Raw genomic sequence first — 24,846 nt, forward strand, 5'->3', positions numbered from 1 at the left:
ATCTTTCAGAGTGAAAAATAAACCTTTCAACTCACTGAAATCAGACTTTGGTTTTGCACTGAGCTGAATTGACCACTGAAAACAGAAAAAAACAGTTTTATCAACCAACACCTACAGGATGCAGAATCAAGTGGCCACACTTGGAAGCTGGACTGAGTCACTGCTGTGTCCAAGTGCGCTGTGGTTGAAAGGTTGGTTTAAAGTTGAACCTCTTATCCTGCATGTGGTCAAATTGCCATTGAAAGTTCAGCGGCTCATTTCAATAGTTCATGGAATGGAAGGAGATTTGCCAACAGCAGTGCTCTGTTGGGTTAGTGATAATTGCAGCGTTGGGTTGCTGCTTTACCGCACATTGATTCTAGGCCCTAAAAATGGTGCAGCCCCTCGTATGAACTTTTACAACTCCTCGAACTTCAACCTTTAAGTGCCCTTATCATCTGACACTCAGTAATGCAGACTGACGTTTGTTTTGGACCAAATGCATCTTGAGTTCAGCAAATATTTGGTCCGAGCCGACAAAGTTTTGTTGCTTTCGTGTGACTTTGTCGTACTGAGGCTTTGGGGGAGTCTTGAACCCTGGACCCCTGCATAGTGGGATCCTTTTCAAATCAAAGGCTGCTGGACTGATGCCACAGCGATAACCTCGTGTTGAAAACTGCTGCTGACAGCATCCAGTGTTTTTAATGGGAACAGATGTGCTGAATGGGTGCTTTTACAGAGGCAAACACACATGCTAGGAATGTATAAACATACCTTCACACAGTGCCGGTGAAATGTTAATAAAACAGAGTTAATGAAGGTATTTTCTTTTATTTTCCCGTGTGTGGTTTGGACAATGTAATTAACCAGAATATGAAGAAACTCAGAAATGTTAGCAGCTTTTGTTCTGAATTATGGTTTGTCACTCGATGGCCAGCTGTGTTTTCAGATTCTGTTTCTTTTCTCCATATTTAAAACTTATCTCATTCCATTTTAACATAAAAGTCAGTTCGGGTGTGACGTCATTACCAGAAAGAAAGGGCTGGCTTTAACCTTTAAACATGGATTACAGCATGTATTTAAAATTGTTTAGATGTAACTTATATTATTAATTGAATATGAAAATGTTGTAAAATTCCTATTTGAATGATCAGCCAATAATATCAGCTGTAGTTGAACATTTTGGGTTGGGGTTTGCATGCTGCAGTCTTCTGATTGTCTGGCAAAGTTATGGTTATGAAAATGCTCTAACCAGTTAATGGCTAAAGATGTGTCTGGTTATATTAACAGATCAGTAGTAACCAAAACGTGCCGGTATTTTCTTCATGCCTCTACGGACCTCAACAGATTTCAACATCTCAGGGACTTCATAAATAGAACTTTTCATCTATTTTTATTTCATGGAATTAATGCTCTGCTGACAGCAAATGTGCAAAATTTGCATCCAACCATGCCAAGAAAAATATCTGGATGTTCAGATTTGCATCGCAGACAGTCAGAAAATATCTAAGCTGAGGAATGTGTGTAGAGTCCATCCTCTCCTCTCTGCAGGTCTACCGGCTGATTGTTAACTCAGAGAATGAATAAGTGCAAAGAGTTTGAGGAGCAGTTCTTCTTATGGAGTCAAATTCATTTTGCAGACCTGTTGTTTTAAGTAACTGCAACAAGCCGAGCTTTACAGCCTCATTTTGTGAATGACCGCTTTCTCTGAAGGACAACTTTTTTTGAGTTACAGTTTTCTCTTATGTTATCGTACAGTCTTTCACTGAGCAACAATCACCTGGGAGGGACAGGTGCCTCTGCATGACTTTTTTGTGAACATTTTTGCCATTAATAACATAATTCTCATTTAATTCATTTCATGATCATTTTCTTTGCGCTACAAAGTTTTTTTTACGGATCCTGACGGCGTCTCCGGACAGGTGCTGGGGGATTGTTCGGATCAGCCGGCCGGGGTCTTCACCACCATCTTCAAGCTGAGAGTTAACTCTTGACTTCTGAAAACAAAAATAATGAAAAGGTGTATTTTAAAAATGCCAACAGAACAAACCTTCTAGCAGCAGATTGCCACGCTCGTCATGACTCTGGTGTCTGTTTAAGAATTACTGATAGTTTGTACTTGTTGATGTTAATCAGAAGTTTGATGATTTTGCAGTTTCTAATTTAAGCCTAAAAATATTAAATCTCCTGTCAAATAGAAAACAAGCACATTTTCGCCTGTATTTACTAGATTTCAGTTTCCTTTGAATTTGTGCATTGAAAGGCATTAATTTAATAAAGTTTGAGTAGAAGTAACACAAAAAGGCACAAAAACCATGTTAAGGAATGTACATGATGTCAGTTAAAGGTTTTACACTCAAATATGATTTTAAACATTTGAATTATGATGAAGATGATGGTTTAATAAATAGCTTCACCTCAATAATCCTTGTTACCGCTGAAGGAATACTGCTGGTTGGAGTAACGCCCAGCTTCCTTCAGCAGGGCCGTGTGCTGAACCAATCCCTTCCTTCATTCCTTCAGCGTTATTAACGACATTAAATCTCTTCACAGGCATATCACGCCCGGCAACAGGAAACAACAAAGCTCAGCAGGAACTACAGCCTGACGGAAAGGTGAGCCGCTTCCTTTAGCAGCCCACCTGCAGGACGTTCATTCAGTAACATCTGTAACACTGATGACCTGCTCATCTGTACCCGCAGCCTTCCTGACTCTCGTTCCATCTCTGCCTGATTATCTGAGACGTTGGGTGGGTGGGAAAACCCGCTCAGTTGTTCCTGGCTGTGATTTGGCTGTAATGAGCTCTAAGTGTGCAGGGCAGTCATCCATGCTGAAAACGTAGCTGTAATTATATGTGGTCAGATGTATGTCAGCATGTAAGGGGACTTTTTAGGACATGCTTGGCTTGTAAAAGGGCTTCCGCTCATATTTAACCTCAGAAACGGTTCAGTGAGCCTGGAATGCAAAAAAGAAAACATTTGCTATAATTTAACCACTTGCTATAATTTTTATTTGTAATAAATATTTCTCATGAGATGCTGATTCCTAACTGCAGGTTTATCTTAATTTGTTATTTTGTCATGAATGTTTAAAGATAAATAAACAGCTCACAGTTCTCAATAGAGACACTCAAGAGCTTTGGTCTAGAGAAGATGGCAGTGTTTCTGAATTGTGTTCACATCTGGCTTCTTCTCTGCATGATGGAGCTTTACCTGCCGTTGTGGATTATACAGTGAACTGTGTTCACAGACAGTAGTTTCTGGAAGTGTTGCTGGCCCCATGCAGTGGTTTCTAGTAGGAAATCATGCCACCTGAGACCATTTACTTTTGACCTTCAGCCTTATCCCATGCATACAGAGAATCTTCCTGATTCTCTGAATCTTTTGGTGATATTAGACACTGCAGTTCCACACTTTTTAGATGCAGTTTGTCTCAGATTGGTAAACCTGTGGCCATCTTTACATTAGAGCCACATCTGAGACCGTATGCCCAGCCATGTTACTGACCTGTTGCCAGTTAACCTAATTAGTTATCAGATGCTCTTCCAGTTGTTTTCCAGCCTTTTCCTGCCCCGTTCCCCGTTTAAAATGTGCTAATGAAATGGTAAAATTGGGTTGTAAATTCATAGTTATAGGAATATAATAGTTTTTTCCCATCAATCCTTTTTCTCCACAACAGAGATTACTCAAGTTGGAGAAGGGAGTCCAGACCACCACATAGCATCAATCAGCACCAGCACCCCCCCCACCAAGCTCAATGGGACTCCAGACGGGGCGACAGCAGCAGCAACGGCCACAACGGATACGCCTTCGCTCCTCCAACGGCTCCTCTTTTTCTCCGAGGACGAGCCATGTCGGAAAACGACCTCCGCTTCGACAGCAGCTATCGTTGGTCACCGTCGATTTCCACGGCAACCAGCCAGACTCTGAGCGAAGTGGAGGAAGGGGCAAGCGGCATCATGGGAGGAGACATGGCAAACACAGGCAGGAAAAACCGGAAGAAGATGCCACCTCCACCAAGGCCGCCGCCTCCAAAGTGGGAGCAGTTCCACCGCCGACGAGCATCCCACCACGCCCTCCTCTCCACTTCATCTGCTGCTCCTCCTCTCTCCATCCCTGCGTTCTTCAACGCCACGCAGCAACATTTTTCAGCCCATTCTTCCTCTTACGTCCCTCCACCTGACACATCCAGGCAAAGATCCTACAGTCTGCCTCCAGAGAGGCAGGAAGTGGCAGACAGCTGCCCGCGGTGCAGCTGCAACCAAACTCAGTCCCAGGAGCGCACATTTTCCCTCACCCCATCCACTCAGTTACAGGAGCACCCCTTCACCGTCGCTCCACCCAGTCCCATGTTCTCCAGGAAAGCCTTCAGACCCGTGGCTCCGTCCCACCACGAGAGGGACGGCGACCTGAGGGCCGAAGTAACATCTCTACCTCCAACACAGCCTCCAGCAGAGACCGCTGGGAGCAGGTGAGTCCAGCTGGAAATTCTAACAAAAGTCACGATTATGGAGCAAAATGTGTTTTACTAAGCAAAGCTGGAGACAGAAGATTCATTTAATGCATTTCATACTATATCTTTAAAACACAGCTGTACCCTTTTTGGAACTGGTTCCAGTGCTGGCGACAGAGCCAGCTCTACGTCTTTCCAACCCATCCAGCAAACCTGCTGACAGCACTGCTAAATGCTGTTTTTAATGGGATCTGTAAACACCACCTGGCAATATAGAAACACTGGGCGATGTTTAAAAATGTGCTGTGTATTAACTAAAAAAAAGTCTAAACAGCAGTAAAACAATGGTTGAGGGGTGACAACAAGGAGGGATTCAGACCCAGGACTACTGGCTGGAGATAGGTGATTAGCTTCAACTAATTAGACTTTGTTTAAAGAAACTAAAGGCCCTTCCATTTCAGGATTAACAGTGACTGAACCAAAACTAAAGCTACGATAACAAAAATAAACCAGGACAGAATAGATGAGAATCTGGCAACGGAAACCAAGGAGTGTGTACCGAGGAAGCTGATGGTAAATGGACTTGTACTTGTATAGCGCTTGACCACTCAAAGTGCTTTGCATATCACATTCACCCATAATAACTAAAGTTTTTATTTTCTCTTGAATTAAGGAGGTTAAAAGTTTTGCTGGCTGTGGACATTTAAGCATTTTAGCCAGTCTGGTTAGTCTCCACAACCCCACCTCCCCTGATGTACACGGTTCTTTGCTCTGACCCAGCACAGCGTTGATGCTGGCGTAGCACCAGGTTTTGGAGCTGGAGTCGATCTTCATGCTGTTCAAACTGAAAGAACTGGTTCTAAATTAGATTAAAACCAATTCAGCACCTGTGTACTTTCACACGTTTTTAAAGCTTATTTACAAATGAACTGATAATGGGTCGTTGTTGGCTGATTCGTTGAACTTCACTGAATAATCTTGTGTCTTTGCAGTTCATCTGTGATGGACGTGAGACACAGTCCCAGTCAGGATCGAGTAACGGTGAAACCTCACAAACCACAGCCCAGCGTGAGACCCGAAGCAGAGTGGGAGAGGGCTCCATCTCCCAGAGCTAATAGCCATGCTCCAGCACCCCCTGTCTTAAAAAACGGGGGTGTTGACGGAGTTTATTCTTCTGAAACCTACTTGAGTCAAATCGACTACGAGCAGCAGCAGCTACGTATGACCAGAGGCTTCCAGGTCGAAGACCAGCAGAAAATCCCCGAACCAGGAACAGAATCAGAGACCACTCTCAGCCCGAGCCCTGCGCAGAGCCTGGAGGCTGACCTGGATGTTCCCATGGAAACCGACATCGATGACTTCCAGGATGAGGAGCTCCCGGCTGAGGACCTGCCGATCACCAGCGAGCTTCCATGCTTTGCGCTACCCGTCACCGTCCTGGAGACGGACATCGACACACTGCCGGATTCAGAGGTGTCGCCGTCAGGAAGAACGGCGGAGAGCAGCTCTTTGGAGGAGGAGCTGGAGGCTGAAGAGAGCAGCAGAGAGAGGCTGAGTCTGGAGGAGCTTTTCCCCCAGAACAGCGAAGGAGAGTCGGGCACGGAAAGCTGGAGAGGAGCCTTCCAGACAGTTGACCACAACACTGACAGCCTGGACAGGTAATGAGACTGAGTTTCCTCACACCTCTTGTTTTTCTTTTGTCACACTTCACCCACATAACTGATTGTGTCTGTTTTATACCTCAGCCTTGTAAATAAACTGTCTTCCTGGTGCTTCCCCTCTCAGGCGGTCTGGTGCGAGCTCCAGCTGTTCCTCCTATTACAGCACCTCGGCCGCCAAGGCTCAGCTCCTGGCTCAGATGAAGGACTTCACTGAAAGCCGAGACAGGGATGAGGATGACGAGCTGGGCTACAAGGTAACACAGACAGCATGCAGCATTGTTACTTGCTCCGGGTTTTACTTCGAGATGTTTGAACAGTTGTTTCCCTGCTGCGTAGAAGCAGCTGATGGAGAGCCTCCGCAAGAAGCTGGGAGTGTTGAGGGAGGCTCAGAGGGGCCTGCAGGAGGACATCCGAGCCAACGCACAGCTGGGAGAGGAGGTGGGACAAACTATTACACTTTTCCTGCTGAAGAGAGCTCATTTTTACTCATAGCAGGATTTTTTTTATTATTTGCATGTAATTAAACCCTGTGCACTCAAATATATACATATATAATAATATAATATATAAAAAAATTAAATACTAGGAGTGGAAATGTACATATTGAAACCTATGACCACTATTTAGATGAAAATCAGAGAAACACTGAGGATGAAGTCTTTTAGAAGTAAAAATAGGGAGGGGTTCGGGTCAAGAAGTTCAACAACTTCAGAACGATGTTTCTTTTTGTAAAACTGCAAAGAATTTGGGGAATTTCTTCTTGTTTTTTACTTTGAACCTTTTCAGTATGATCGAGCATCATAAGAGCTGAAAACTTACAGACATAATCACCTAAAAATAATAAAATGAACCATGGTGTAACCCAAAGTTTAGACTCTAACGTTCACAAAACAAGACTGAACACTTTTTAGTGCAAACATTATTGTTAATAATTATGTTTTTGCTGGAGATGATCAATAGCATCTGTGTGCATGAATCATTGTTAGCATGGTGTTAGCAAGAAAAAGGCTAAGGTCGTCACTTCACATTAAGCCACATTTGCTGTAGTTTTCTCAGGCAAAGATGCTGGGAACCCATTCTCTCAAGTCCTCAGATGCCATGAGACACCAATGACATGGAGATGAACCTAATTATTGTGGATTCAAGTGTCTTTTTAGGTGTTTTTTTCTAGGAAGATATTGCCAGGGTTTACGGGGTTAAAGATTTATAGTATCCAGAGAAATTTCTAGACAAGAAAGAAGGACTTAAGACCAGTATGTATGTTGAATATGTCTGCATTAAAAACAGCTCTGATTGTGTCATGAAAGTCTTTCTGATCCACACTTCTTAAAAAGAAAAACAAACATCCTCTTTGTGTTCAAGCTGTAAATAAAAAGTAAATCCACAAACTCGCCGACCTCATTTCAGATGGACCTGAATTCTTTGTGGAAATCATGAACTCGGCGTCCTACTCATTTAAACGCCGAGGGCTGCACAGCTTGTTATCATTATAGTTCAAAAGTCAGTGACGTCTTTGGGTCAGTTAGTCCACATGGTTGTGCAGCTCGACCTGTGAAGCCACCGTTAATACTGAATGACAAACGTTTGCTGCTATTCAGACATGTTTTTCAAGCAGGTGCTTATTTTTATTTAAGATGATGTTGAACCACATTGTCCATGTCTCTCAGCAGCCTTTTTTTCTTTCTCATATCTGCTTAAATAATGTGAATGAGTTAGATTAGTTGTATTTAAATTCTGGTAGGTTTACTTCTCAGGGAGTTAATAAAGTTGTTCAATCAAACCTCAAACATCAGCCAAAAGGACCAGGTAGTAAAACAGCCTCTCATTCTGCTCCTAACCGTCTTCAGGTGGAGAGCATGGTGGTGTTGGTGTGTAAGCCCAACGAGGTGGACAAGTTCCGCATGTTCATCGGCGATTTGGACAAGGTGGTCAGCCTGCTGCTGTCGCTGTCCGGGAGGCTGCTGAGAGTGGAGACCACGCTGGACACGCTGGACCCCGAGAGCGAGCACCACGAGAGGGTGAGAGATGTTCGAAAATTCATCAACAGGCTCATTTATAAATATTCAGCCATTAAGTCCACCTCCTGTCCGTCTGCCCTGCAGCTCCCTCTGCTGGAGAAGAAGCGCCAGCTCATGAGGCAGCTGACTGAGGCTCAGGACCTGAAGGACCATGTGGACCGCAGAGAGCAGGCCGTCAGCCGGGTGCTGGCCCGCTGCCTCTCTCCAGAGCAGCACAGAGACTACAGGTGCAACGTCTCTGTCCATCATAGTGTACATTTACAATAAATTTGTAGGATAATGTTACTTTGAGTACTAAAGTCTTCATTTTTCAACCTATAAATCTATGATTTTTCCTCTGCAGCCACTTTGTGAAGATGAAGGCTGCCTTGCTGGTGGAGCAGAGGCAGCTGGAGGACAAGATCCGGCTGGGAGAGGAGCAGCTGAGGGGGCTCAGGGAGAGCCTGGGACTGGGTCTGGGAATGAGCATGGGAATGTCAATGGGATACGGACATTACTGACAAAAATAAATAAATGAATTAAAGATATGAAGGAGAAACGGGACCTACTGTCACATGCAGTCTGAGTCAAGTCCAAAACCTGCAAGAGAAGAAGGAAAACAAGAAGTAAACCAGTTAAAGACATTGATTTGCACAGTTGGACTTTTTGGGAAAATTCACTTTCTTCACCGTTGTTTAAAAACACTAAACAGAAGCAGATAAAATTCCTGATGCAGCAGTAAGAATCCAGCCTGTTTCATTACTGGATGGAGTGACCGTTAAATGTTTCAGATGTAAAAAAATGTCTTTTCAGGAGTTGCTGACATTCATGCAAACGTCCCAGATGATCTGAAGATGTTCAGGTAGAAGGAATGGACTCACGGTAATGCAGGAAAAAAACCATTTCTGATTTAAGACGAGTTAAATGACTTCCTGACTGAAATAAAAGTAGAGATCCACATTGAGGGGTTTTGTTTAAACAACCCAAATAAAGAATAAATTCATATTAGCTTCAGAGCTAAAACCTCAGATGCTTCACATTGTGCCTGGAACCTGTACCTTTGTACCGACACTCCAGGTTTTCTAGTCTAAACAGTGTCACGCTGTTCCAAAGACATTTTTACGTGATGACTGCGTCACTCGCGTAAATTGCTTTTCTCCTCTATTTAAATCTCCTGGTTCAGAGAACCATGGGAGGGTTTTTGGTGCTTCTCTTAACCACACTAAAACCAGCCTTATTAACGGCTAAATGTGCCATTTCTTCTGCAAACATCAACATAAACTGTTTCATCTTCCTGAGATTCTGTCACTTTGTATTCTTATTACTGTAATGTATGTGTGGAATTCAACACTGATTCACTGTCTCATGATGACCATTATGTACAGAAGACACTTGTGTTTATAATGTTTACAGTGTGTTTGTATATAGTGGTTTTAGGTTTTGAATTACTGGAACTGGTTGTACAAGTTAACTGAGGAGGCCTGGACGTTTACTGGATATGTTGACGGTGAATTGACCCAGAGAAACGTTGGTTTGTGTTAAAGCCTCAAGTGATGTTTTCTGCCATTTCACTCCCCTTAATTTTGTTTTAAGCTGCCCTGCACATGTTACTTTGGGAAATGTGATCATTTACTTTCATGTAGAGGACTGGTCATAAAGATCTAAACCGCTCTGAGTTAAGAACCTAGTTTATAAAGCTTGAAAGACCAACACATTTCACAAAGGAAAGAGTTAAAGACACTAAACAAAACCCAAAATGCAATAAAAAAAACAGTCAGAAAGTACATTTAAGAATATAAATCTACTTCAAAGAAAGAGTAAATCAGTAAACACTACGTTCAAACACCACAATGAAGAAACAGCTGCAGATGATGTGATGGAGGTTTCCATCATCCTCCAACACACCTGGTTGGGATTCAGGTGTGAGGGTTTTTTTTTTCCTTTTTTTTGTACTTTAGAAAATGGCAATAAAATAAACATTTTATAAATGTTATTCACTTTGTGAAATGAGCTTTTTAAACCCTAATGCCTTGTTGAGGAAATGTGTGTAGTTGTGAGGGGCATCCATTGAGATAATTCTGGCTGTGATTGTTCCTCAGCATGAGATTTGGGAGAGATGTGTGTATTTCACTGTTTTTTATATTTTTAAGTTTCATCCACATCCGGTGTGTTTTGACTGAGCTGTTTGTGTTACGTTGGTATTGTTAACCACAAGATTTGTACCATAGGCTTCCATTATAACGACATTTTTGAATCTTTAAATTAAAGTGAAAAAGTAATTTGCCTGTAATTTGTCATTTCTCTGCAATAAACCCATTAAAATCTTTAAAAAATAAGGGCAAATGCAAAATTGCCCCCTTAAGTTTGACAGAAATCTCAAAAACTCATCATTTTATTCTGGTTTGTGTCGTGTTGCGCAGTGGTGAACCAGATGAAATCCATAAATCAGATCTGAGTAAGAGCACAACATTTGATGTCTTCCTGTATTAATATTTAGAGGGGGCTTCTTAAAGTTTAAGAAATCCAGGGTAGGGGTGCTCATTGCATTTATTTAGTTCGACTCAGTGACCAGAGCAAGGGCACGAGCTTAAACCTCCTCACAACTATGTTAACGCACAATGTGCTTCAAACCCATCCCTGTTAGATATGGGTACAGACCAAGACGTGTCACCCACAGACACCCCAATCCACAAAACCTGTCCTTTCCAATGGCATGCACGTCAGTCACACCCTCTGTTACCTTTGGTCTCTGGAACTGTCAGTCTGCAGTGAACAAAACAGAATTCATCAGTTCATTGATAAATCTCTCTGACATTCAGGTCCTAGCCCTGACTGAAACCTGGATCCATCCAGAAAACACAGCTACACCAGCTGCCCTTTCTCTCAATGCAGAATTTAGCCAAACACCTCGCTCAGCTGGACGAGGAGGTGGAACGGGCATTCTTATTTCTACAAAGTGGAACTTTACTTCTCTCCGTCCTATGGCTAACTGCTCATCTCTTGAGTATCACGCAGTAAAGGTCTCTACACCCATCACTGCATACATTCTGGTCATTTACCGCCTCCGGGTGGCAGTATAGATGAGTTTGTCTCTGAAATGAACATGATTCTCTCTGACATTCCTGATGAGGGCACACCACTAAATGTCATGGGAGACATGAACATTCACATTTGCAAACCACAGACAAATGACTTTCTGGCTCTCATCTACTCTTTCAATCTCAAACTGGTTCAGACTCCTCCAACACACAAAGCTGGTAATACTCTTGACTTGGTCCTGACCAGAAAATGCTCCACAGCCGACCTGTCCGTCAACCCGCTGCATCTCTCAGACCACTTCCTGGTTAAATTCTCTGTCTTCCTTCCTCATGTCAATCAAGCGGTTCCAAAAATGGTGTCCTACCGCAGAAACTTGAGATCCCTCAGACCTACACAGCTGTCTGATGAGGTTTACTCTACCCTCCCTTCCCACTCAGACTTCTCCTTACTGTCTGTTAATGAGACTACAGAAACACTCTGCTCCTCTCTCGCCTCCTCTCTGGACAAACTCTGTCCTCTGGTGTCAAAACCAGACAGACAAAACTCTCCCAGTCCATGGCTCACAGAGGTTCTGAGGGAGCACAGAGCCGGACTCAGGGCTGCAGAAAGAAAGTGGCACAAATCAAAAGAGAACACTGACTTGTCTGAGTACCAGCAAAAACTTGAAACTTTCACATCCAGTCTAAAGGCGGCCAAGATAGCCTTTTATCAGAACAAGATCCACAATGCTCCCAACACACGACAACTGTTCATGGTGTTTAACTCTCTTCTATCTCCACCACCTGCTCAGCCTCCCACTGTGCTGACTGCAGAAATGTTTGCTTCCTACTTCACTGAAAAGGTTGCTACCATCAGTAACCAATTCACTGAGCCTGACCAACTCAGCCTTACCAAACCAGCTACTGGTGCCTCACTCTGTTCTTTCCGCTCTCATTGAATGAATAAATGAATGAATGAATGAGGACCAAGTTTCTAAACTTCGAGTCAATTCAAAACCCACAACCTGTCCTCTTGATCCTGTTCCCTCTGACACCCTGCAGAGCATTTTACCTACAATCAAACCTGCAGTAACTCATATTATCAACTCCTCTCTTAAATCCGGTGTCTTTCCTTCTGCCTTCAAGCAAGCTCGGGTTCCCCCGCTGCTGAAGAAACCCACACTCAACCCAGCCCAGGTTGGAAACTACCGGCCGGTCTCATTGCTTCCATTCATGTCTAAACTACTAGAGTGTGCCGTCTTCAGTCAGGTCTCACAGTTCCTCCAAGACAACAACCTGTTTGATCCATATCAGTCTGGCTATAGGCAAGGTCACTCTACTGAAACTGCTCTCCTGTCAGTTACTGATTCCCTACGGGTTGCCAGATCCGCTGGTCAATCCTCAGTCCGTATACTGCTGGACCTGTCTGCTGCCTTTGACACGGTCAACCATCATATACTGTTCTGCACACTCTTAGAGCTTGGCATCTCAGGATCTGTCCTGTCGTGGTTTACATCCTACCTCACAGGAAGATCATTCAAAGTATCTTGGCAGGGGGCGTGTCCAGATCACATGGGCTGACAACAGGGGTGCCTCAGGGCTCGGTGCTTGGCCCTCTTCTCTTTTCACTATACACCTCCTGTTGTTCTTACTCTCAAATGTAAGTCGCTTTGGATAAAAGCGTCTGCTAAATGACTGTAGAATAGAATAGAATAGAATAGAATAGAATAGAATAGATGGTCTCTCCACTCAGTGATAGCAACGCTCTCCCTCCATGCCTGGAGGTTGTAGTTCTTCCTCTACATTACTGCCCCCTGCTGAACCAGAAAGGAGTGGGTTGGTGGAAAGCTGTGTGCCAAAATGAGGCATTAAAACAGCTGGTGTGTTTGTTAAAAAAAACATATTTGACTACACATGTTCAGGGTTAAATGCAGACAAACAATTTCAAACAACTTTTTAGTTTCTTGGAGAAAAAAGTTTCTGCAACTGAAACTTCTTGGTGCTTTAAGTAGACACAACATTCGTCTCCCACTTCAGTTGTCCATTTTTTCTTTAAAATAATCTTTTAGATATTATCATCTAGATCCTGAATAAATAAATTATGAGTTTGAATTGGCAAATCCACCATCTATTCTTCCATATTCTTTAGTGAAAAGCAGGAAGGGTAGAGTCCTGTTATGCTAGTTAATTATCCTTTAAATAACTGTAATTTTGTGATTTGTGATCAAGCCAAAGTCTCCTGAGCTTTATCTTAAAACTCAGACAGGAAAGCTTGAAGGAGTACAGAACTGCCAGTTGGAGTAAATCATGCTTGAAACAACAACAAAGCTGAGACGAAGGGCGGATTCCTGAAGTCAAGTAAAAAATAAGCCATCTCTGGGGTTTGCTGTTGACTGATGAAACAAACATCTTCAGGGTTGAAGTGGCTTGATGTTTATTAAAAGCTACTTGATTTCACTAACTTCTTGCTGTTCTTGAACACCAAACGTTAAACTTCTAAACTTCCCTTAAATCTGTTTCTGTTCTGTAGAAATGAAACTTCTTTAACTATAAGAGATATTCTGTAAACTGACTGGAAATGTGTGATTTGAGAAGACTGAAGTTGGTTGTTGGCCTGTGGGAGATCATATTTCTTCTGTTCATGTTTTCTTGTAATATTTTGATTTATTCCAAAAACATTTATTTTGTACCTGTGAAAACACTGCGTGTGGAAAGCACCATAAATAATAATAATAATATTTTAAACCAGTTTCATGTCTCTTGTTGTGATTTAGGCCCTGAGGGGTCCCTTCAGTGTCCGGCGCTGATGTGCAGACCCTCCTGGGGGAGGCGTGTGTTTAAATGTGGTGGGACAGATGAGTAAACACGGCTGAGGGTAAACAGAAGTTGATAGATGACAGGAGCAGTACTGGGAGCCATCTAGCATTATTTAAGAGATATTATTGAAGATATATTGTTTGTCCCTGGATGTTTTAATATCAAGGCTCTGTCGAGTTGAGGTTCACGAGGGCCGGACGCTTTAAAACATGTTAGTGTCGGAAGTATTGGAGCCGAGCAGAAAGAGCCCAAAGATTGAAAATTGACAGAATAAAACAACAGGGGTTGATGGGAAATGGTGGGTGAGATTGTGAAAGTTATGAATGTGCTTCTACTGACAACAATAGAGTTCCAATAAAAGTCTTTTTATTGGATGGAAATAGAAAAAAGAGGATACTTAAATGGCCGAGTAAGATCAAATTACCTGGATAAGACTCAAAACAAACAGTGATGTGCACAGTGAGCCCAAATATTTTTGTAACGGTCTTAGAATAGAAAAAACAGCCACTCAGTCCCGTTTAAGCTTCTGTGAAGACACGATGGTGTTTGACTGTTAACTGGTGGCCACTCCTCAGGCTCGTCTCAGTTTTTCTCTTTTACAAACACTAAGCTCGATTAGCTTGTTTGAGATGTTGGTGGTGAGCATGGAGACTTCAGTGGCTATGCCGAACTGCCTTTTTGTTAGGTACTGAATGAAGAAATAGTCTTAGTCTTCAACCCCAATTCCAAAAGAAAGCTGGGCTACTGTGTAAAATGTAAATAAAAACAAAATGTATAGATTTGCAAATCTCATAAGCCCATATTTTATTCCCTATAGAACATAAACAACCTTATTAGATGTCGAAACTGAGACATTTTACCATTTTATTGAACTCCAGCAACTGGTCTCCTCACTTCCCAGATGTTTCCAGACATGTTAGAAAAAGAGATGCTACACCATGCTGAACACCACCCTGGAACTACTTTTTACACCATGCTGAACACCACCCTGGAACTACTTTTTACACCGTGCTGAACACCACCCTGGAACTACTTTTTACACCGTGCTGAACCTCACCCTGGAACTACTTTTTACACCGTGCTGAACGTCACCCTGGAACTACTTTTTACACCGTGCTGAACATCATCCTGGAACTACTTTTTACACCGTGCTGAACATTACCCTGGAACTACTTTTTACACCGTGCTGAACATCACCCTGGAACTACTTTTTACACCGTGCTGAACACCACCCTGGAACTACTTTTTACACCGTGCTGAACATCACCCTGGAACTACTTTTTACACCGTGCTGAACATCACCCTGGAACTACTTTTTACACCGTGCTGAACCTCACCCTGGAACTACTTTTTACACCGTGCTGAACCTCACCCTGGAACTACTTTTTACACCGTGCTGAACATCACCCTGGAACTATTTTTTACACCGTGCTGAACATCACCCTGGAACTACTTTGTACACCGTGCTGAACATCACCCTGGAACTACTTTTTACGCCGTGCTGAACATCACCCTGGAACTATTTTTTACACCGTGCTGAACATCACCCTGGAACTACTTTGTACACCGTGCTGAACATCACCCTGGAACTACTTTTTACACCGTGCTGAACCTCACCCTGGAACTATTTTTTACACCGTGCTGAACATCATCCTGGAACTACTTTGTACACCGTGCTGAACATCACCCTGGAACTATTTTTTACACCGTGCTGAACATCACCCTGGAACTACTTTGTACACCGTGCTGAACATCACCCTGGAACTACTTTTTACACCGTGCTGAACATCACCCTGGAACTACTTTTTACACCGTGCTGATCATCACCCTGGAACTACTTTTTACACCGTGCTGAACATCACCCTGGAACTACTTTTTACACCGTGCTGATCATCACCCTGGAACTACTTTTTACACCGTGCTGAACATCACCCTGGAACTACTTTTTACACCGTGCTGATCATCACCCTGGAACTACTTTTTAGAGATGTATTGCTACCATCTAAATCTACATGAGCTAATATTTCACATGAAATGGTAAAATTTCAGTTTCGACATCTGATATGTTGTTTATGTTCTATTGGGGTGAAAATATGAGTTTATAGGGTTATCATTGCATTCTGTTTTCATTTACATTTTACACAGCACCTCAACTTTTTTGGAATTGCGGTTGTAAAAGATGTAGAATAGCAACAGAACTATAATGATCTCAATCAGAAATTAATTAAAATACGATACAAAAATAAATACAAATAAAGTAAAAATGTATGACACAAACCCAAAAGACTAAACAGCCTTTTAAAGAAGAAAGAAAAACCACAAAAATGTAAACAAATCAGAGGCGACCAGAAAGAAACCAAGACCAAAAAATCCTTAAAGACACAAAATATACACAAAAGAACTAAAACAATAACAAAATCATAAAAAATAAAGACACACAAAACAACATCAAAGAGGCATAAATACAAAGTGACTCAAATAAGGAAACATTGTCAGGTGTTCACTTCAGTCACATCACACACCTGTAATACACATGTATATGTAGCAGTTAATGAACATGCTGGTACATGTACATGTGTTAGCTGATGCATAAAGTGGCCACATGCAGAGGGAGGTGGTGGACGAAAGGCTGCTGAAGAAAACAGATGTGGAAGTAAAGTGAAGACTGAGAGCTGAAGAGCTCAGTACAGTTTCTATGGGACAGAGAAAGAGTTTTAATTATTGCAATGTCATTTCAACAAGAACAATCAAGATCCTGGATGAAAGAGTTTAGCCAAAAGTAAAACGTAAGTAGATGAGAGAAACAGTAAAATAAACACTGTGGGAGGCAGGAGTGTTTATGTCTGGCAGAAAGGAGCTGCGTGGGGAGGAATGAGTGGAAGGTATGCAGAACGAAACGAGAGATCAGGAACTAAAACAGAGAGCTGGAAACGTGGAGGCCTTTTCTGCAAAAAACTTTTTTTATTTTATTTCCACAAGTGAGCACAAGGTGTCACCCTTAAACTGCCCTAAAATGTTTCACCTCTCATTACATACAACGGTGCATCTACTTTTAAGGTGGATTTATACTCATACGGCGTCTGCGTCACCGCCGTAGGCTCGTCGTAGCTCTTCAGAGGCTCAATGTGCACCTGTGATTGGTCAGTTTGGGATCATGTGTTGCCAGATATCTGGACCTGCTTGCTGAATTTGTGTGGTAACCACTGTTTTTAAAAACAATAACCAGTAGACTGGGTTGATGGGAGGCTGATCAAATTATTTCTTTGTTTTCTTTCACAAGCTAATAAAGACACTGAACCACACTGGAAGCCATTGTTATTTTAAAACAGGAAATACCACCGAACTGAAGAGAACTATCTAAAGAACTCTGACTTAGTGAGTTTACCGGCCGATACCCCCCCTGCTGCCACCTTCAGCTGAAAACGCTCGAGTGCTTCAGCTACACCGTGGCTGAGTGAGCATAAATCCGCCTTTAGTCTGGGGAGGCTGGTTGGGTCTGCACAATGAGTCATAACATTATGACAACTAATAGATGACGAGAAGAACATTTGTTACCTTGATGAGAATAAAATTGTGATGCTTAAAGCTCCTCCCTAACAGCGGCTAATTCTTTATCCATCTTGCATGTGGTCTGCTCTCTGAGCTGAGTTAGAAACACATAATAACAGACAGAAAGTTACATAGTGCTACTTTAAATGACTGGATCTCTTTAAAAATGCAGAGGATCCTGGTCTACAGTAGTCAGGAGGACTTACCAGAAGTGATGCAAGAAAGGAGAACCAGTGAATGTCCTGTGTTATACATGAGAAGAGCTTTGCTGCTTGGATTTCTAGGAAGGTTCCTACTGGTTCCTATAGAATGAAGACAAAGCTGTTCCTAAACCACTTCTGTGTGCTTAGGGTCCTTTTCATGTTGAAAGATTAACCTTTGGCCAGTCTGAGGTTCCTGAGCATTTTGTACATAGTTTATCTCCAGGGTATCTCAGTGATTTACCATGTTCACCTACCCTTTCTACTACAACCAGTCACCCAGCCCCTGCAGCTAAAAGAACGCCTAACAGCATGATGCTGCCACCGCCATGCTTGACTGTTTGGACAGTATTAGGCAGGGCATGAACATTGCCGTGTTTCCTCCGCTCATACAGCTCAGGAAAGAGTTCAGTCTTGATTTAATCAGACCAGAGAATCTTATTTCTCTCAGTCTGGGAATCTTTTAGCAATTTTATGAACTCTGTCCAGGTTTGCATAAGTCTTGCGCTGAAGAGAGACTCCACATAAGATCTTTGGAGCTCAGACAGTGATTTTTGGATTCTTGAATTAAATATAATAAATCCAGCTTACATTTTATAATTTGTTTGAATACACAGCAGCTACACTCATTCAGCAATTTAATTTAACTAAAGTTCAGTAGAAGAAATCTGCATCTGAAAATACTTCTGCCAACAGGTTTTTATAAGAGTTGTTTGATTTCTTTAGTGCTGATCTATTGTATATCAAAGTTTTTATAATAATATGAATCAGACTTTAGGTAGAACTCAGAGTCCTGCCACATACAGAAGTATTCAGATGATGCAGCTGTTGTGTGGGGAGTAGACAGAAGGGGGAGTACAAGGACTTAGTGGAGGCCTTTATAGACTGAATAAAAAGAACTGAAAACTACCAAGATTAAGGAGCTGCACAGATGCAGTTTACAGGAAGAGCTGCTTTTCCTTCCTCAGATGGCTCAGATCCTTCAATGTCTGACATGCTGTTCATCCTCCATCATACTATCTTTGTAAGTACATTTTGCTGTTGTCTGCTGGGGGAATAAAACCATGGACCACAATTTTTTTTATTTCATTAAATTCAATTAAATTAAAAGAAAGAAAGAAAGAAAGAAAGAAAGAAAGAAAGAAAGAAAGAAAGAAAGAAAGAAAGAAAGAAAGAAAGAAAGAAAGAAAGGCTAGTTATGTGGTAGGCAGGGAGCTGGAAACCACTTAGAACTATGTTGGAGCACCAGATGAGGAGGACCCTGCAGGTTATAGAATGAACACCCTTCTGGGATTTCTTCTCCGCTGCTATTAGATGTTTAACAGTGAGAGTTAACGTGTTTCCAAACCCCCTTCATACCCAGCCTGATGGCTGCCCATGTAACCCCAATTTCATAAATGTTCAGACCCTGTGTAAAATGTAATTAAAAAAGAATACAATGGTTGATACGGGGCGGCGTGGCTCAGCAAGGTAGAGCGGTTGTCTTGTAACCTGAGGGTTGCCGGTTCGATCCTCGGCCAAGTCGAGTTCATGTCGAGGTGTCCTTGGGCAAGACACCAAACCCCTGATTGCTCCTGATGGGTCATGGTTGAGCACCTTGCATAGCAGCTTCCGTCATCAGTGTGTGAATGTGTGTGTGAATGTGATGTATCATGTAAAGCGCTTTGGGTATCATCCCAGGAACAGAAAAGTGCTGTATAAATACGAACCAGTTACCACTTGCAGACATCATGAACCCATATTTTATTCCTAATAGAACACATCATATGTTAAAACTAAGACAATGAAATGGAATATTGTTACAGTTTTTTAAAAGAAATAACAACAATTATTACACAACTGAACAAATCCTTTTTAAACGGAAGGCAACAACACATCTTAACAATACAGAGATTCCTTCTAATTCTCTGAACTTTTTAATTATGTACTGATGGTGGAATCTTTAAAGTCTTCTCAAGAACATTTTTCTGACGCTCTGCCTCTCTGAAATGCTCATTTTATACACAGTCATGTTAATGATCTATTGCAAATAAATCTAATTTGTTATCAAATTATTAACTAATTAATCATTTGGCAACTAATTACATAAATTATTTTTGCAAATAATTAATCTAAGTGGTTTCCAAATGCTCCTCCAGTTGCTTTTGATTTGTTATAGTTAGGTTTTCAGCCTTTTGTTGACCCTGTTCCAAATTTCTTGAGATGTGTTGCTGTTATCAAGTTAAAAAGAAGCTAATATTTTCCATGAAATAGTAAAATGTCTGAGTTTACAGATCGAATATGTGGTTGATGTTCTACTGGGAATAAAAATTAGTTTAGCATATAAGTTAATTCTGTTTTTATTTACATTTACAGACAGTCCCAACTTTCTCGGAATGTTTTATTTGTGTAATTGTAATTCTGGATACTGCATTTTCCCCCTTGTATTTGCATAATGAAAGATTAACATTTTGAGTTAGAGCGTATGATACAAGTACAAAGTCCTACACGCTTTTCTTTTAAACTTCAACGCATAAAACAGTAGATTTTGCCACAGAAAAGAGACCTTATTGCTAATACAGTCTTTTGTTTTGAGCAATTTTAAGTGCTGAATATGCAAAAGACATTGTAAATGTATTTAAAATATTCATGTAACATGTAAAGATGTTACATTAATTGTTAATGTTACCATTTAATTTGTGTTAAGTTGCTGCATGTATAATCTGACATTAAAATAATTACCATAAAAAAGAAAATATTGATTGCAGATGAGTCGAACTGTTCCACTGACCCAATTGAAGAATCTGTAACTCTTAAATCGATTATTTGTCCTTCGGCCCATAAGATAACGTCAAGCTACATGGATCAGGCAGTCAAACCGGAAATAAAATGCTTTCTTCAAACTAAAACTACTAAACTAAGAGTCTTGAAAACAGAAGGAACGATTCAAGCGCTATAAAGAAAACACGATTTTATTTTTTTTTTAGCAAAAATTTATTATTTTTAAACAAGTATGAGTGACATTCACAACATAATCGTATCATTAGCTTGGTTTGAGAACTAGCTTTATTCGAGGACTAAGCGGAAGTGCTAGCATCACTTAGCTAACTTGACGCTACCTCCGCGATTGCGGTTTAAGTGACAAAAACAGCGAATACTGTTGTCACATCAAAATAACCTAATTAGGACAGGGCTGTTTTACATTATGGAGTTCTTTAATGACTATACTTTGATTTAAAATCGTGTTGTTGTTTTATTTGCGTGTAGAATGACGCAGGATTTTCGCAGCACATTTAAGTTTACACAGGCTGCTGTTGACATAAACGGCTCCAGCTGAAGAAGACGGCGGGGCAAATCCGAGTCACAAGACTTCTTCTCAGAGCTGCACGGCTGTGTTACTTCCCGAAGGTAAAGCAAGGCCTTACATTTATTCCGTCTGTGCATGTTAAACTACACACAAAACAGCTGAGATAAGCGCAGTAACATTTAACAAAGTTAGCTTAATGGCTATATTTAGTTTGACAGCAGGAATAGGGAGCAGAAAGCTTAAGCTCGGCTATATAATCAGCTTTCCCTCGGTCGCATTGTGTTTTCCACCGTATGGCCTTGCTTTTGCTGGCTTTAGCGGTGAAACACGGTAGTATGATAATACTTGGGGGGGAAAGAAAAAGCGGAAACGGTTGCGAAAACTTCCTTCAAACTGAAGATGTGCTGGTTGCTGAGCCTGCATTGAACCAGGTGATCGGACCAGCTGGGGTGGTTAGTCGGCTCTCAGCAGCTCTCCAGCAAATCCTATTATTCATTCATTTATTTTTGTAAATAAAAAATTTAAGGGAGAATAAAGACTCCGGGAAGCCCCCGACTTTCTGACACAATGTCTCAGTTTTGGACAAACTTGAATCGGAAATATGCGTTCAGCACCGAAAGAGGTAATAAACGGAAGCGGATATTCACCATCCAGCCATATGGTGGTTAAATATCCTTATTTTTTGTCCTTTTAACAGTATCTGGAGTCATGGAAAACCCTGGTTATCGCTCAGGCAGCTTTGACGACCTTCATCATCCCAGTGATGATGACGATGATGATGAGATGGTGGACATAGCAGGAGCCACATTGGACTTTTCCACCACAGACGACGTCCCTCCTCTCAACTCAGGTGACTGCATGGGTGTAGCTCAAGTGTGATCACTAGCTGATTTAACATCTGTTTCTTCTCAGTTAGGCTGCATTAGAAAATGTGAGTGTTGCTAACAGAAACAAAGGGGCTGACACGTTAAGTCAGTCTTTTTGGATCTTTTAGCACTCTAAGATAGGTTATCTGTCAGCATTGTAGTGTCACATGTTTTCAATGAGATGTGCTCACCCATCTGTGCAGTAACACCACTTATCAACTAGATTTACTGCACTCTGACTCCACATTACCACTACAGACTCAGTTTCCTCAAATCTATGACATCTGTGTTGCTTCCTCTAAGTCTGCACAGTTACTGAAGATGTCATCACTAGAGATTATTAGTCACACTGTGAACTTTCTGGTTTATCAGCCTTTTGTAATGCTTTTGCTGTAGGTGTCTGCTCTGGATGTGTCATCACGCTGTCATTGTGCATTGTTAGATCAGTTCATCAGTTCAGCGCCGAACATGCAGCAGGATCTCATAAAGAAGGTTAATTTACGCCCTTGTAAACTGAAATGAGAAAAGTATTAGCTAATTAGCACTTTTGGCTAAGAGTGAATTTTTTAAAAGCTTTTGTGTTTAAATCTTGCAGCTTCTGGTGAGATTCCTCCTGAGTCATTGGTATAAGACCCCTTGATAATGAGAGCCCCTAGCATAAGATGCATGCAGGACAGGCAATCTATGTACATGCTAGGAAGCAGCAATCCCAACATGTAACATACCAAACTGATGGGGAGAAAATCCTTTAAAAGAGTTGCTCTCAAACTGGACGTTGGGACCCCCATGGGGGTCACGAGATAACTTCAGGGGGTTGCCAGATAATTGTAAAAAATATATAGCCGACATTTATCAAATAAATTTGGGATTTTTACCAGGGCTCTTGAAATGAAAGAGCTTTGAAATTAGCATCCTAATCTTTTAACACATTAATGCAAACAAAGTGAGTGCATATGGCATATTAAAAATCTGAATTTGACATTATCTCCACGAGAGAAGCTGATTTGGGGCATGGCCTTGCCACAGCGATGAACCACCAAAAACCACTTTATCCTCCTTATTTGTGAAGATTTCGACAGTTTTCCAGCCTCACATTTAGAGGATGGCTGCAGGATGACCCATTTGATTCGTCACACAATCGCTCAGCCATCACGTGGGGGTTGGGGTTGGAAACACCAACGTATGTCGTCTTGGGAGTCATGGCTCAAAAGGTTTGAGAGCCGCCGCTTTAAAAGCCTCTACCAAGCATCGCAAATGAAACACAGTTCCAGCCTCCAGCAGGTACATGAACATACAACAGAAACACATGGACATGACATCCCTGCTTTGGTGCTTCCTCCACTCCAAACAAAACCATCCTAACAAGGTGTCGTATGCAAGCAGAGGCTCTGCTCGTTACAAACATGTCTGTTATCACTCAGCAACAGAAACTGGGCGAGGTAGCAGCCATAGAGAAGCATGTCTTTTGTTTCTTTTGAATCCAAGAATATACATACAGCCCTTGCAGTTGTGAAGATGTACTCCTTTTATTCTGGCTAAGACTTTTCAGACAGGAAGCATGCTCCTCTAGATGTAATACTTTACATTTTTGCCACGGAAAGGTAGAAATCTAACTTAGCCAGCCTCCCCTTAAAGTGATTCTAAGTCCTTAGCAACATAGCACAATGTTACGGTAAATTAAAGCAGGGCTGGGCAAGTTATTGTGTTGACACATTAATGAATTAACTCTGGCAGTTGCGGCACATTAACACAGTTTTTTTCAGAATCTGTTATCCACTGGCTCTGAATACAAACCACAGATCTTAGCAGTGTTGGGCAAGTTCATGCTTCTCATGAACTAGTACAAAGTCCAGTTCACACGGAGTCAAATGAAGAGTTTACCATTTCAGTATTGAACTAGTTCAGAGTTCAGGGTTTATTTCCATATTTTTTTAGGTTAAAAGTGGGAATGAAAGACTGGATTTGAGGAAAAAAACTGTGCTGCAGTGAAATCACTTCTACTAGACACAAAATTTTATGGCATAAAAAAGATGTGCATGTAGAGCAGATGTGTGGACAGAGCACAGAAATGTTGTATACTTGTTTTATTTGTCTGAATAACCTTTTTCAGGGTAACAGAAGTAATTTCTTTTGGCCAAACAGCTGTTTTCAGCTAAAGACTTTTATAAATATTAAAGCAGGGAAGCGATGCTCGCAGCTGCGCCGTCATGATGCGTCTCAGCATTGAACCCTGTGTTTTGTCGAATGTGTCTGAGGTTCGTCCACACGGGCAAAATCTTACCGCTCGCGTTTCATCAAGTTACTACTGAAAGTGTAAAACCCCACAATTATTTTCTTTTTACAAGGTTTACTTTTTATTTTCAGGTTTTAAGTTTAAAAAGGTCACTATAAAAACAGTTGAGCTCAGAATCTGGAAAGATGAGGTCCTGATGCTGGTTTTTGTTGTTTTATATCAGAGAGTCAGCTGAAGGCTGGAAACTCAGCATCACATAAGAGAAAAGATGATTGCAGTAGTAACGTAGACGTAAATTGACTTTCAGCTGCTCATATTGGGACTTTATTCAGACAGGAATTCCATTTTCACATGGAAACAGGAAAACCACCCCAACAAGCGCCTGATTTCTTTTCTCCATTCTTTCTGCTGTTTAACATCCTGAGAGTTTATTTTTCTTAACAAGGGAAAGCTAATTCAGCTGCACGCTGTAGCTGTGACCTCTCATTTTCTAGCACCTTTTGGTGGTTGTCTTGTTCACTTCAACCAAAATTCAGTCTCAGCCCGACTACATGACCTGCTGTACTCTGTACCAAGTCGAGCTGGTGCTTTCAGATAATTTGGAATAAAAAATAAAAGATTGCCTTGCACACATCAGCTGCCTGGTAACTGCTGATGTTACTGTGGGCCAACAGGAAGGAAGTCGGGGACGAGATGGTTTTTCTTAATGGGCTGTTTTTCCTCCCTGTCAGCTCGATGGATTCGAAGCAGCTTGGCTTTGAAAAACACTGACAGCGGTGAGTTTTAAGA

General features: G+C 41.6%; 2 protein-coding genes across 6 annotated transcripts in view; both read left to right on the forward strand.

The window, feature by feature from the left end:
- Positions 1 to 10,368, forward strand: part of shroom4 (shroom family member 4) — a 92,726-nt gene extending 82,358 nt beyond the window's left edge. For 2 of the 3 annotated variants that reach the window (XM_041986098.1, XM_041986100.1), the window contains 8 exons: positions 2,533 to 2,594; positions 3,658 to 4,449; positions 5,424 to 6,089; positions 6,217 to 6,346; positions 6,429 to 6,530; positions 7,940 to 8,110; positions 8,195 to 8,337; positions 8,454 to 10,368. In XM_041986098.1, coding sequence (XP_041842032.1) covers positions 2,533 to 2,594; positions 3,658 to 4,449; positions 5,424 to 6,089; positions 6,217 to 6,346; positions 6,429 to 6,530; positions 7,940 to 8,110; positions 8,195 to 8,337; positions 8,454 to 8,610 — 2,223 coding nt within the window. In that variant the 3' untranslated portion in view covers positions 8,611 to 10,368. The remainder of the gene's footprint in view (positions 1 to 2,532; positions 2,595 to 3,657; positions 4,450 to 5,423; positions 6,090 to 6,216; positions 6,347 to 6,428; positions 6,531 to 7,939; positions 8,111 to 8,194; positions 8,338 to 8,453) is intronic. The other variant, XM_041986099.1, reaches the window with a different exon arrangement.
- A 10,384-nt stretch (positions 10,369 to 20,752) lies between these two features.
- The window catches only part of clcn5b (chloride channel, voltage-sensitive 5b), a 41,213-nt gene continuing 37,119 nt past the window's right edge, over positions 20,753 to 24,846 (forward strand). For 2 of the 3 annotated variants that reach the window (XR_006010289.1, XM_041985543.1), the window contains exons 1-2: positions 21,097 to 21,580; positions 21,656 to 21,808. Coding sequence is in view for 2 of the 3 variants with exons in the window: in XM_041985543.1 (XP_041841477.1) it covers positions 21,526 to 21,580; positions 21,656 to 21,808 (208 nt within the window). In the remaining variant the exon portion in view is untranslated. Of the gene's footprint in view, positions 21,060 to 21,096; positions 21,581 to 21,655; positions 21,809 to 24,846 lie in introns of those variants that run through there. The other variant, XM_041985544.1, reaches the window with a different exon arrangement.

The sequence above is a fragment of the Melanotaenia boesemani genome, chromosome 5 (genome assembly GCF_017639745.1).
Source record: "Melanotaenia boesemani isolate fMelBoe1 chromosome 5, fMelBoe1.pri, whole genome shotgun sequence".
NCBI lineage: Eukaryota > Metazoa > Chordata > Actinopteri > Atheriniformes > Melanotaeniidae > Melanotaenia > Melanotaenia boesemani.